This window comes from Microcebus murinus, chromosome 11, assembly GCF_040939455.1.
Source record: "Microcebus murinus isolate Inina chromosome 11, M.murinus_Inina_mat1.0, whole genome shotgun sequence".
NCBI lineage: Eukaryota > Metazoa > Chordata > Mammalia > Primates > Cheirogaleidae > Microcebus > Microcebus murinus.
Window position 1 is genome coordinate 28,196,745 of NC_134114.1, and position 14,395 is coordinate 28,211,139.

General features: G+C 36.0%; 1 protein-coding gene across 2 annotated transcripts in view; it reads right to left on the reverse strand.

Annotated features, from left to right (window-relative positions):
- CPLANE1 (ciliogenesis and planar polarity effector complex subunit 1) overlaps nucleotides 1–14,395 on the reverse strand; it is a 110,346-nt gene that overhangs the window by 48,276 nt on the left and 47,675 nt on the right. For both annotated transcript variants that reach the window (XM_076007975.1, XM_076007974.1), the window contains exons 27-36: nucleotides 13,031–13,179; nucleotides 12,249–12,415; nucleotides 11,616–11,695; nucleotides 10,783–10,862; nucleotides 9,653–9,730; nucleotides 7,311–7,500; nucleotides 5,557–5,853; nucleotides 4,584–5,369; nucleotides 3,251–3,421; nucleotides 568–696 (exon numbers count right to left, since the gene is read on the reverse strand). In XM_076007975.1, the coding sequence (XP_075864090.1) occupies nucleotides 568–696; nucleotides 3,251–3,421; nucleotides 4,584–5,369; nucleotides 5,557–5,853; nucleotides 7,311–7,500; nucleotides 9,653–9,730; nucleotides 10,783–10,862; nucleotides 11,616–11,695; nucleotides 12,249–12,415; nucleotides 13,031–13,179 (2,127 nt within the window). The remainder of the gene's footprint in view (nucleotides 1–567; nucleotides 697–3,250; nucleotides 3,422–4,583; nucleotides 5,370–5,556; nucleotides 5,854–7,310; nucleotides 7,501–9,652; nucleotides 9,731–10,782; nucleotides 10,863–11,615; nucleotides 11,696–12,248; nucleotides 12,416–13,030; nucleotides 13,180–14,395) is intronic.

Consider the following 14,395-nt stretch of genomic DNA (forward strand, 5'->3'; position numbering starts at 1 on the left):
TCACTCTAGCCTAGGCAAGAAAGCGAGACTCTGTCTCAAAAAAAAAAAACAAAAAAAAAAACAAAAAAATTAATGTAAGCAAAACTATGTTTCTGTTTATTTGTTGTCGCAAAAACAGCTAAATAGACAGTCAACAAATTTGGAGGGTATGTTTAAAAAGACTTGACTTAAAATATAGGTTACATAACAAACCTAGAGAAAATCATAGAGAAACCTCAAAGATAGGTGAAACTGCAACAGGAGAAGCCCAAATAACACATTATATGCATTAAGATGTCACAGAAAAAAAGCAAAGAGTGATTTCAAATATGAAAGAGTCACACAGGCAAGGTACCCTAAACTGCAGTTTTTGATTTTCCATCAAGTTGCTTTTGACATTCACAGCTACTACTGTTGTGAATGTCCACTGTTCTGTGGAGAGAAGTAGCAGGGATTTAGGTACTGAATGATGTAAAGATACTCCTAATTATAATCTAAGCTTCCAGAAATCTGACTAGATAAACCACAAAGATATACTAAACTCTGTACATGAAAATCAAGGAAGACTCTATACTAGCTGTTCTATACCTTCGGTTTCTTAATGATTTTTGAATCGTCATTATTAATGATGGAATCCTCTGGTCGAAAAGTCACACTTGGTTTTCTCTTCAGTTTTTCAGATCTTTTTTCTTGCAACTCTTTCTCTGCTCTTCTCCTCTGCCTGTTAAACACAATAGCATAAAATATACTTTTACTATTTATAGTAACATCAGTTTTTCATTTGTATCATGCCATGTAGAGAGATAGTTAACAAAATTATGTTAATAAATAATTTTCTTTTCCTTTTTTTTTTTGAGACAGGGTCTCACTCTGTTGCCTGGGCTACAATGCTATGGCATCAGCCTAGCTCACAGCAGCCTTAAAGTCCTGGGCTCAAGGGATCCTCCTGCTTCAGCCTCCCAAGTAGCTGGGACTACAGGAATGAATCACCATACCTAGCTAATTTTTTCTATTTTTAGTAGAGACAGGGGTTTGCTCTTGCTCAGGCTGGTCTCAAACTCCTGATCTCAAGCAATCCTCCTGCCTTGGCCTCTCAAAGTACTAGGATTATAGGCATGAGCCACCATACTTGGCCTACAGCCAGTGTGAGCTCAGCGGCTCACACCTGTAATCCTAGCACTCTGGGAGGCTGAGGCAGGTGGATCACTCAAGGTCAGGAGTTTGAAACCAGCCTTAGCAAGAGTGAGACCTTGTCTCTACTAAAAATAGAAGGAAATTAATTGGCCATCTAAATTATTTTCAATAGCATTTAATTAAATTAGAAAAATATTCTGATATAATACAAGCAAATATAAGCAAAAAAAATCAAAGAAATGTGAAACTTTCCTTGTTATTTTACTACTGAACTATTTATTTCAGGCACTGAATCTCAGGAATAGGGTTATACCTCTTAGTTAATTTTCAAACTCTCTTTTCTGCAAATTCAAAACTGGTATCATAAACCTATTAGATACCCCCATTTGCCTATTTGAAAATGTTAAGTACACACTTAGTCACCTCAGCCAAATGCCAGCAAGGAGGAAAGAGGTTCTAAAATATTAAGAGGAAGACTTACTTTAAAAAGAAAATACCTGGAAAAGGTGGAAGGAAAGAACCATTTCTGGAATGGTAACAGAGATACACTCTAACAAATGTGGAATTTTAAAAGTATTTTCTAGACTCAGTAATAATCTACTAATATTGAACAGCCATTGTCAGCAACAAAACACTATAATAAGTGCTCTTCATTAGAAGTCACAGCCTTGCTTTTTACGTGCACATTTCTTAGTGACCTAAAACAATTTATATCACCTACTCCCCTGTGCTTACTATAAGAGTCTAGAGAACATGGTAAGGTGAATAACAGTAAATACTGGTTCAAAGTATTACACAGTACAGTGGTTGGTCCCCTTATCCACAATGTCAGTTACCAAAGGTCAACCACGGTCTGAAAACAGATGATTACAGTATAATATTTTGAGAGAGAGACCACATTCATATAAATCAAATTACACGCTGGGCGTGGTGGCTCACGCCTGTAATCCTAGCACTCTGGGAGGCTGAGGCGGGCGGGTTGCTTGAGGTCAGGAGTTCGAAACCAGCCTGAGCAAGAGCGAGACCCCGTCTCTACTATAAATAGAAAGAAATTAATTGGCCACCTAATATATATAGAAAAAATTAGCCGGGCATGGTGGCACATGCCTGTAGTCCCAGCTAGTTGGGAGGCTGAGGCAGGAGGATTGCTTGAGTCCAGGAGTTTGAGGTTGCTGTGAGCTAGGCTGACGCCACGGCACTCACTCTAGTCTGGGCACAAGCAAGACTCTGTCTCAATCAATCAATCAATCAATCAATAAAATTATACTATAGTCATAATACTTAACTATTGTTCTATTTTATTATTATTGTTAATCATTTAATGTGCCTAATTTATAAGTTAAATGTTATCACAGGCCAGGCTCAGTGGCTCACACCTGTAATCCTAGCACTCTGGGAGGCCGAGTCAGGTAGATCACTCAAGGTCAGGAGTTCAAAACCAGCCTTAGCAAGAGTAAGACCCATCTCTACTAAAAATAGAAAGAAATTAATTGGCCATCTAAAAATATATAGAAAAAATTAGCTGGGCATGGCATGCCTATAGTCCCAGCTACTCAGGAGGCTGAGGCAGAAGGACTGTTTGAACCCAGGAGTTCGAGGTTGCTGTGAGCTAGGCTGATGCCATGGCACTCTAGCTGGGGCAACAGAGAGAAAGACTGCGTCAAAAAAAAAAAAAAAAAGTTATCACAGGTATGTATGTATAGGAAAAGGTACAGTATATATAGGGTTCAGTACTACTGTGGTTTTAGGCATCTACCGGGGGAGTCTTAGAAGATATCCCCGGTGGATAAGGGGGGAACTACTGAACAATAGAATATCACATGATGCCAAGTATTTGTACTGCAAATGATAACTGCTCATTCTATTACAGAAACATGTAAGAGTCCTCCAGTTATGAGTGGGGGGAAAAAATTCCAAAATAAAATGGAAAAATTGATAGTATTCAACTTAAAATACAGGAGTTTTCCTCATTGTAAGATGTGTTCAAAAGCATGACACTTGATAAGGAAAATGAATATGCAATTGTGTATAGGTTAGGGGGCTTAACCAGATGACTTCCACCTTTATAACTATATGATTGTAAATGATAATGAACTTTCTGGTACCTGATATTATCAAATAAAATTTCATTTAAAACTTGCCTTTTTTTACTGTCCTTTCCTTGTCTTACTTCAGATGCCTCTATTTTGACCTTTAGTAGTTGAAGGTGTCCAGAATCACCTTGTTCAAATAGATTAGGTGTTAGTTTCTGTTGTCTTTGTTTAAATGCAATGAGGTTTTCAAGTGGGATAAGTTGCAGTTCTTTGTACTACAGGAAAGAAACAAAGTATAATAATAACAAATTACAAACTCAATTATGTAATATGTTAAAAAATTGAGAAAAAACATTTGGTTAAATTAGATTAAGATATACAAGACAGAATAAATCAAATATAACAAGCTGACTTGATGTGGTTAAGATGAGTATCCATATCTTAGAGAGAAAGTGATTTTTGAAAAGTGAAAGTTTAAACTAGGTCATCCTATTTCAGAAATTAAGCTAGAAGTCCTCATCTTCTTAATTTCATTTCCATACTAAAAATATCGCTTCTTACAATTATAAATGAAATGATATTATGTTTGGCATTTAATTAAAAGTGATTTGTAACAGGGAGGATAAGAGACATGAAGACGGTGGATGGAGTAGATCAGCAGTCTGCTAAGAATCCCTGAAACAGGGTAATGGCAATTAGGGAGTTCATTATATTATTCTCTGATAAAATTTTTTAAAAAAATTCTTCTCAAAATATCTACATTTTCACTTAATTCTCTTATCTTGTGTTGATAATATGTTCAGAAGAAAAGGAGGAATGGTGAGTATTTTTTCTAAGGAATAACCATTGCTTTTCCCAGTACCATCTTCTAATCTAAAAAGTACATTAGAAAATGATATACTCAAATTACTTCCCTAAAATAGTATTGCTCTCCTACAAAATTAAACAATTTGAATTCCATAAATCAAAGGTTACACCTTTAAAGATTTGGTGGGTTTATAAAGCTATTATTTTATTACATGCACTACTACTAACAGATTGGGTCTATTTAACAATTTTAACCTGTAAGAGATTTGAAGTCAACCATATCATAATTTCTAGGAACCTCAAGCAATATGTGCACTCACCTGATCTCATTCTTTACACACACACACACACACACACACACACACACACACACACACACACGAGCACCTAGTAATTTTATTTTACTTATTTCTTCTCTAAGCAGAATTATCTATGAAACAATCTAGTAAATTTTAGTATTGATGAACAGAAAAGACCTAAAATGTTTAAAATACACAATTACTACTTTCAACCTGATTTCATATGCTATTTTCTATAAAAGAAACATTATTTTTTTAAATGTGTAAGAGCTTTTCATGGACCATAGTTTTATGGTATTAAAAAAATGCAAGACTCTTATTTTTGCATCACCTTGCAAAAGTTCATTACCATATTTTCTGGGGACAGACATGAATGAAGTAATGATAGTCTTGGGTATCTTCTTTCTTCTGCTACAGTTCTGATAGGCACTGAGGGAATTGTAACAGATGCCCTTGAGGTTGATGAAAATATGTAAGGAGGTTTAAGTTGCAAGTGTAATAATGGAAGTCCAAAGGAACTTTGAGGAGATACCTCCAAGGGGCCTGGCTTAATATCAAATATTTTTTCTGGTTTTACAAATATTGAAGAGTCCTGTTGAGTTTTCCAGTTTTCTTGTCCAACATACTGATCCAAGTTCACATGCTTAGGAATTTCTGTAATTATACTTTCTTCCCATTTCTTCTGCTCAACTGCTTTTTTTATGACTTCAGTATTACACTGGCTTAAATTCAAATGAGATATTGAAGTAGTATGCATTACTTTCTGTGGCAAAGCAGGTTGACAGGAATCAGATAATCCCCAAGCCTCTCTTGGTTGTGGCAGAGGCCTAAAGGGAATTTGTGGAACTCTTCCTGTATGTAAGTAAAGGGGCTTGAATTCATGGTTAGGCTTAAATTGAAGCAAAGGAAAACCATCACTAGGACTAAAAGTTTTTGCAGGTGGGATAAGTTTAGGTGTCTTTTGAACAACAGAAGGTGTAGACAAAAGGTGGAGGTGAGTATTGCTAGGAGCCGGAGAAAACGAAGTGGGAGGTGAGTTTTGAGATGTTGGAGTTAGTCCTCTCATTTTAGGTTGGCCATCTAATTGACATAAAGTAATACACTCACGTGGAACATTCTGGAAGAGATAAAAAGATACTATGTAAGTTTAGGATATATTAGAAATTTCTTGTTTTTTTAAATGGTGTCCAGTATGTTTTAGAGGGAATACAGTGTGATAATTGATTTAAAAAAGTACTCAAATGATAAAAGAAACTCTATGGATTGAACTACTAGGATATTAATGACATTTTTATATGTATCACCTGTACATTTCCATTACTAGTTTGATCAGATTGGATAATTCCTTCATGGTAGTGGGGGTTGTTCTTTCCAGGCTCTTTGGTATATTTTCCCATGGACTGTGGTTTAATGAAAAATCGCTCCTTAAGATTTCTGCTGCTATCTTCAACATCACCACACCCTCCTCCTGTGGGGTTTGAGACTTGGCTTCCCCCTAAATGCACAGACTGAGACTGCTGTAGAAGTTGATGTATATCTGGGATATTAGCAAAGGATGATCCTACTATTTGCATTAGGCTCATGAAGTTGATCTGTTGTAGCTAGAATAAAACAAAAATTAAAGAGATATCTTAAAATATAATGAAAAGAATCTAAGAAATCAATAACAATCACCTGACTACAACAGTCACATCTTTGTCTCAGTATCTATCAGACTCATGATTGCTGAGCAGGAGGCGTGGCAAAGAGATTTTAAAAAATAGAAAAAATGTAAAGCTTCCTGTCAACTGAGAATATGAACACTGACTCACGAATGAGATTTGGGAGTATTTGTAAACCAGTTTACATAAACATCCCAAGGATCATACAGAGTGATCTAATGGAGTGGGATAATTAAAAGATTCTCAGAATAAGTTTGTTCTGAACAGTTTTCAGGAAAGAAAAGGGAAGAAAGTAATACTAAGTGAAGAGCAAGGGATTCTCTCAAAAGAGCTGGCTGGGTGAAAGACAAAATCAGGCACAAGTGGTTCCCAAACTTTGCTGAACATTAGAATCAACTGAGGAAGTATTTAAAAAGTCCCAGTGGCCAGATCCCATCCCATAACAACATCAGAATGTCTGGGGATGGGAGCCAGGATCAGTATTCATTAAGATCATATGCAGAAAAGCTTGAGACTCACTAGCACACACACTGACTTATCTAGAACAGGAGATTTATAGCAGGGATAATGAGAAGATAGGCTAGTGTGGTGGTTTTCAAACCTCAGCATGCATCAGAATCACCTGGAAGACTTGTTAAACCACTCTCTGCTGAGCCTCATCCAAAGAGTTTCTGATTCAACAGGTATGTGATGGGGGCCTGAGAATTTGTATTTCCAAGGTCTAAGTGATGTAGACGCTACTGGTCCAGGGCTCACACTCTGAGAACCACTGGACTTGTGAGAGTAAGGTAGGAAAGGAGGGAAAGTAAAGGCTGGTAGTGGGGTCTGCTGGTCTGGTCTGATTACCCTCCAGGAATTTTGTGAGCAGCTGCATCTCAAAGAGCTAAGTATAAAAGAAGTCATTGTGAGAAGTAATTAGGTAGCTTAGCCTAGACTCTAGTCCCTAGAGTTATGAACATTTTTTTTTTTTTTGAGACAGGGTCTCACTCTGTCACTAGGCTGGAGTGCAGTGGCATGATCATAGCTTACTGCAGCATGCAACTCTTGAACTCAAAAGATCCTCTTGCCTAAGCCTCCCAAGTAGCTAGGACTACAGGTGCACATCCCCATGCTTGGCTAATTTTTAATTTTGTTGTAGAGGCAGGTCTCGTTATATTGCCCAGGCTGTTCTCAAACTTCGGGTCTCAAGCGATCCTCCCATCTTAACTTCCCAAAGTGCTGAGATTATAGGCGTGAGCCACAATGCCAGCCCGAGCGGTTATGAACTTCTGAATGACAAAGAGTGCCGAAAGCAGAGAAATGGCTGCAGTTTAACTTGTCAATTTCTGGAAGTTTGTTAATATTTTAAAACCTTACATATATCATGTGTAGATTTACTTACTTAGAGATGTGCTCACCTGAACTAATTTAAACATTTCATCTTGGACCATTTGCCTAACAGAATCTGAAGAATCTGGTAATTGAGCCCTGTGTTCATTTCCCTGGGTCTTCTGAGGTGTTGGAACAGGTGTTTGTGAAGCAACATTGACTCCACTTGATACCAGAGGTGGAACTGAAGATTGGTCTTTAAATGTAGAAATCTGTGCACTATGTGGAAAGCAATTGAATCAAAAACACATATTAATCAACAAAAACCAAACTGGATGTCTATGATCTGAATATTTTTGATCCCACTTTTTTCTTCAAATTTAAAGGTTATTCTAGTAGTTTTCAGAAAATTTAAACCCTAAGTCTATCTTTCCAGTATGACCAGTGCCAGGAACGTTTGTCATCAGCACAATTTTTCCTCTAATGCCTTCAGTAAGGGACATGTCCTGTCTGGGTGGTGATAGTTCCCCCCTTCCTGTGGTGTTACAATCCAGAAGTGCTGACATTTATTTCACTTGCCTGGTCCCCAAGGGCATCTGAGTTTGAGACCTGTACAATCATTCTGATTAGCTGTACAGACTTTGTAATTTGACTTACAAATAAGTTTTTTGACTAAAATTAATGATCCTGATAAAGTTAAGAAAAAGACTCTAGTGAGTTTCAAGAAATGTTTAATTCTAGCATCAATAGAGCAAATCACTGCTTATCATCATAAAATATGAAACAACAGTACTTTGAACAATTCATTTCCAAACAAACCACAGAATTTACATTGATAATAAACCTTAACAAAAAATGCTTATTTAGAAATGAAAATTAAAGATCAAGGCAAGTTATTTGGTTTTTTTTTTTTTTTTTTTTTTTTTTTTTTTTGAGACAGAGTCTCACTTTTGTTGTCCAGGCTAGAGTGAGTGCCGTGGCGTCAGCCTAGCTCACAGCAACCTCAAACTCCTGGGCTTGAGTGATCCTTCTGCCTCAGCCTCCCGAGTAGCTGGGACTACAGGCATGTGCCACCATGCCCGGCTAATTTTTTTATATATATATATATCAGTTGGCCAATTAATTTCTTTCTATTTATAGTAGAGACGGGGTCTCGCTCTTGCTCAGGCTGATTTTGAACTCCTGACCTTGAGCAATCCGCCCGCCTCGGCCTCCCAAGAGCTAGGATTACAGGCGTGAGCCACAGCGCCCGGCCTGGTTTTTTTTTTTTAAATCATGATTGTTGGAGACTGATTCCTTAAACATAGCAGGTACTCAAAGTTTCCTAAGCAATTAAATTTTATACACTAAACAAGGAAGGAGATTCAAATAAATGGATCATTACTTCTAAAAAAGAAAAGCACATATTAAATTGCATTTAGATTTATTTGGGCTTAATACTCATTCTCACTCAGCAATAAAATTTGCTCTTTATCAAGCATCTCATATGCTTAACAACAAAACTTTATTTGTTGCCAAATAACATGAAAAACACACAACTGATCTGCCTATTTTAAGACAACTTTATTGAGCTTTGCCTTCAATAGTAACAAGGATATAGATTCTAATTACGTAAAATTTTTCTGAAGTAAGGCTGTGCTATATTTTCTTCCTCTTTTTCTAAACACTAAGCACTCTGGGTCAACCTCTATAAAAGAAATTCAAAAGACAGAACTGGGTAAATTTGTTCTATGAGAGAATTAAAAGCATTTCAAACACTATTAGAAATCAGAAGCTGAAACAACTACTCCATCTTTCTTTTTATTTTTTTATTTTTTGAGACAGAGTCTCGCTTTGTTGCCCAGGCTAGAGTGAGTGCCATGGTGTCAGCCTAGCTCACAGCAACTTCAAATTCCTAGGCTCAAGCAATCCTACTGCCTCAGCCTCCCCAGTAGCTGGGACTTATAGGCATGTGCCACCATGCCTGGCTAACTTTCTTCTATATATATTAGTTGGCCAATTAATTTCTTTCTATTTATAGTAGAGACGGGGTCTCGCTCTTGCTCAGGCTGGTTTCGAACTCCTGACCTCGAGCAATCCGCCCGCCTCGGCCTCCCAGAGTGCTAGGATTACAGGCATGAGCCACCACACCTGGCCATCTTTCAATATTATATCCAATACTTCCACTACTTTTTTCAGAAAAGACTGTTCTAACATAGTTCTTATATGTTTTATAACACAACTGTTAGTGGAAACTCTTTCAATAATTAAAGATGTCAGAAATGTGTGCCTATGGTGCTCTTTCAATGCTTCATGTTGTTTTAATTTATTTTCTTAGTTTTTAGTCAAAACATCCAGCAATTATTTCAAAATGGTACAGTAGGTATCTTTTCATTCCCTTATTTATAAAACACAACTATTTCAAAATGATATAGTAGGCAAAAATTCTTACCTAGAAATTTCTGAACTTGTGTCTACACAAAATGAATGAGGAATGGTATGTTCAGGATTGGAAACAGCTTCGATCACACTACATATAAAAAGCAGTAAGTGATTAGGAAGCAAGATATTCTTTGCATTACCTAAAGTACATGTGATCTAATTTAGCTCAGCCATCTAAGAATCTAAACATCCTCTAATCCTCTATAATGCTTAGCTCATAATTATAATGTTTACATCTGTCTCCATAGCAATTAGTAACAGATTCAAACAAAAGCAAAAAGTATACCTGGATGACTTAACACACGAATTAAATACTACTGACTACTCAGCAGCGAAAATAATTGAATCTAAAATGAGTGAACATGAGGATAGCTGGGACCCAAATTTCACCCATGGAAAAGGCAGACACTTTGCTCAGAACACTAAAGAGCCCACTGTCACAATCGTAACTGTAAAGACTGGTTTTTATGAATAGAAATATTTGTATTATTTATGAAGGCACATGATATTAAATATATTCTTTTTGTTAATTAGCCACAGAAATACTAAACAAAATTTGTGTATTGAAGAGAGAAAGAAAATCTAATTATGATGCCTCACTTATACAAGGTAATTCTAAAATTCTAAAACTTCTAAAATTTTAAAAATTAACCAATCATGTCCAAATTGCAACACATCAAAACTACTGTCAGCACTCCATAAAGCAATAACAAGCCAGCAAGCAGAGAATGCATACATCATAGCCCTAATGGATAGTCAAAGACTATATATATAGTGATTCATAATTGTTCTTTATTTGATTCAATAAGAATGGAATCAGTATGGAAAGGTGCTTTCCTAATTAGCAGCTGAATAAACCCTGGTCTATTTACAACTGTATTTTATTTTGATAGGGCTGATAAAGTGATGAGAGACCAAAAAGCATTTTAGATATCATTGTTTATTTCACTCTACCCAAGACATAGAAGTATGTTTACCAAAAATAATTTTTTTCTATAACCATAAATTGAAGAAACAATTTCACTAGAAGCAAAATGCCACCACAAAATAAGTATTGTAAATTATGAGAAAAAAAAGACAAAAGCTTCTCCGAGGTCACCAAACCAGTTGTAATCACTTCCATACTTTTCCCCACTTTACCTTTTCTGTTCAGTCCATTTTTTCTCCATATTTGTCTTCAGTGTTTCTTCCTTTGGACACTGAACCTCTTCTGTGGAATGCTATTAAAATTAATGGTACCCAGAAAGAAAGGAGGTGAAACAAATAAGCATTAGTGTCTTAGGTATTTTGAGTTTCACATTAGCTACTCATCCAGAGTAAAGACAGTCTACAAACAAATGAGACGTTAAACACTAAAATGTACTTCCAGTCCTGCTCTGAACAGATCTTTATACTGTGTGAATTGTCTGTGGCCCATCACCCTGGGCTACTGAGAATGTTGAGGTATAGAGACAAGATGATGTAAGTAAACTAACACATTATAAATCACATACACCTGTCACTACATGATTATTAATTACCCTGTGAAAAAACTATAAAATCAGGAAAAACTAATCCTTTTTAAAAGAATTGTTACTATGATTGAAAATGTCTATGTTGTACCTGGCAATTCAGCATACAGTTGCTAAGAAAACAAATAATACAAAAAGTACATATACATACAAAAACTGCATACTATAGCTGAATTATACTTTTTAAATAAAGAATGCTTTTTACCACTTGATTAATTTGCTAAAGCAGTCTATGAGACAAAAATTTCATTGCCTGAAATTATTGAACAGGTTACTATGCTGTAATAGAATTTCAATGAAAGAAAAATGCTGCATGGCATGGTGATGGTCTATCATCCATAGTGCCCTTTCAAGAGATAGTCTTGCTGTGATGTATTTAATAACAGTGAATAAAAATACATATAATTTAAGTACTAGACAAAATAAAAGCTGAATAATTTTATCCACTATGTATTGACTTACTTCTAACTGTTGTGGTAAAGTCAGCGTACAAATGGCAATATTAGTACTTTTGAGACCTCCAACAGGTTCTTTGGTACCTTCTAGAGAGAAACAAAGAGGAAGAGAAAACTGACCATTTAAAAAAATAATCTATTGACTTTTTAGAAGGTTCAGGGAATGTTATAGGAAACAAAATGAAAGAAATACTTTCATCCTCCTTACAAAGACTGTCTTTAAAAACAAGTAAAGACATTAAGTAAATCCCAGATGACCCCTGAGAGACCTCATATCAATATGTATAACTCTATAGAAAACCCTGAGAGTTTCTGTTTTAAGGAAGACTGCCAGGGAGATGTTTACAGAGTTGGTTGAATTAAGAGGCCATAATTACTACCTACGTAGAGCAAAAGGCCCAATAATTGTAAAAGAATTGCCAACACAAAAATACCTTAGATCTCCTTGGATTTACTAAAAACCAAGGTTATGAGTTAATATGTTCAATATTTCATAAATACATTATCTTTTAATTTTTGGTTTCAAGTTATTGCAAATACACTAACTTAAATATAAGACTAAGTAAGTTATCTCAGATAATATCATTTACCAATTTTACATTAATAAAGCCAAAGAAAAAAATTATCTAAATGAACTGACCTTCATAGTCTGATATGTGCATATCCATTTCCTCCTGTGTAAATGTTTCTACTTCTAAAAGATCTTCATTGGTATCTATAAATTCTTTTTCAGTATTATGAGTGATGGAAATAATCTCATCATTGATTTCTCTTACTTCAGGATTTTTTGCTTCTGTTGGCATTCTACTGACAAAAATGCAGCAGCTAAAATTACAACTCATTCTTGGAGATAAAGAGCTTGCTTTTCATTTGATTCAGTTTTTTGACAACAAAGACAGGTTTCACATTTATACAGTATTTTTTAAAAACCAGTTCTGGTACATAGTAGAAGCTCAGTAAAAGATTGTTCAATGAATGACTGAACATCCTAGTTTTTATTTACTTGGAAGATTAGAATAATTTCAACTTATCTAAATTTACCATTCTCACCAAGGACCCTTCAAGCTTTAAAGGCTTTTGCCTTGGTATTCAAAGATATATTACTCCTAGTATTACTTCATATGTAAAAATAGATGAAAGGATTAGTTCCACTTCCTCTGACATGGGAAATAAATAAACATAATACATGAATTTCTCAGGATGAATTAACTGCTCTCTCAGAAGATATGAGCTAGCCCAACAAGGAAAAAATATAATTTGCAATGAATTGTTAAAGCACTTCAGAAAGTTTACTTCCTGTTCCTCTAGTTCAAAGAAATGCTCATTCCTTTAACTTTCAAGGGTCCAATTCTTCCCTCTAAGCCCAAACACCATCAAACCAAGTACCTTCCATTGAAAAAGAAGGTTTAATCGGCAACTTACTTCAAGATACCTTGACAAGATTTACTTTGATCATTTCTTTCCTCAGTTCCACCTTGAGTTGCTACTGCAACTGAACAGCCAGCATCTGTTTTGTGCTCCTTCTCAATACTGGGAACAATCTGAGACCCAGTGTAATGATTCTCTACTACCTGAAACAAACCATTTATGGTATTTAGTATTGGTTATTTATTTATTTATTTTTTTGAGACAGAGTCTCACTTTGTTGCCCAGGCTAGAGTGAGTGCCATGGCGTCAGCCTAACTCACAGCAACCTCAAACTCCTGGGCTCAAGCGATCCTCCTGCCTCAGCGTCCCGAGTAGCTGGGACTACAGGCATGCGCCACCATGCCTGGCTAATTTTTTCTATATATATTAGTTGGCCAATTAATTTCTTTCTATTTATAGTAGAGACAGGGTCTCGCACTTGCTCAGGTTGGTTTCGAACTCCTGAGCTCAACTGATCCGCCCACCTTGGCCTCCCAGAGAGCTAGGATTACAGGCGTGAGCCACTGCGCATTGGTTATTGAACTCTTATTTTTCAACATATTCTAATATGTTGAAATATTGTTATTCATTCTTTCTACATAAGTTCTTCTGATTAATTCTCTTATTCATTTATCAAGTATTTATTACATTTCTACAACTCAATATTTGTTGCTAAAGCAATGATCAAGTCTTTATTCCAACTAGATAAAGCAACTCTGACTACTTAGATACTATTCAAAAGAAATTAGCCTTACAAATTTGTTTTCAGGCCACAAAACAATGGCAAAAAAAAAAAATGTAGCCTTCTTATCTCATTCTCTTGGCTATTTGATTTTGAGACAGGGTCTCGCACTCTTGCCTGGGTCAGAGTGTAGTGGCATCATCACAGCTCATTGCAACCTCAAACCCCTGGGCTCAAATGATCCTCCTGCCTCAGCTTCCTGAGTAACTAGGACTACAGTTGTGTGCTACCATGCCCCAGACTAATTTTTCTATTTTTTGTAGAGACAGGGTCTTGCTATGTTGCTCAGGCTGCTCTTGAACTCCTGGCCTCAAGCAAACCTCTCACCTCTGCCTGCCAAAACACTAGGATTACAAGTGTGAGCCCTGTGCCCAGCCCTCTTTGCTATTTTAAAGACATTCAGCAGTTATTTCAAAATGACATAGTAGACAGAAAACACATGCAGCTAAAAAATACCAGATGTATAGCCCTTTTGTCTCACTTAAAAATGTATGTATATATTACCCAGAAATACAAATTCCAAAGACAACAAATATCATAGTACTATATAAACTGTATACCTTAGGATAACAGAAACCAATCTCAAAAAAAAAAAAAAAAAAAAAAAAAAGAAACCTAGCACTCTGGGAGGCTGAGAC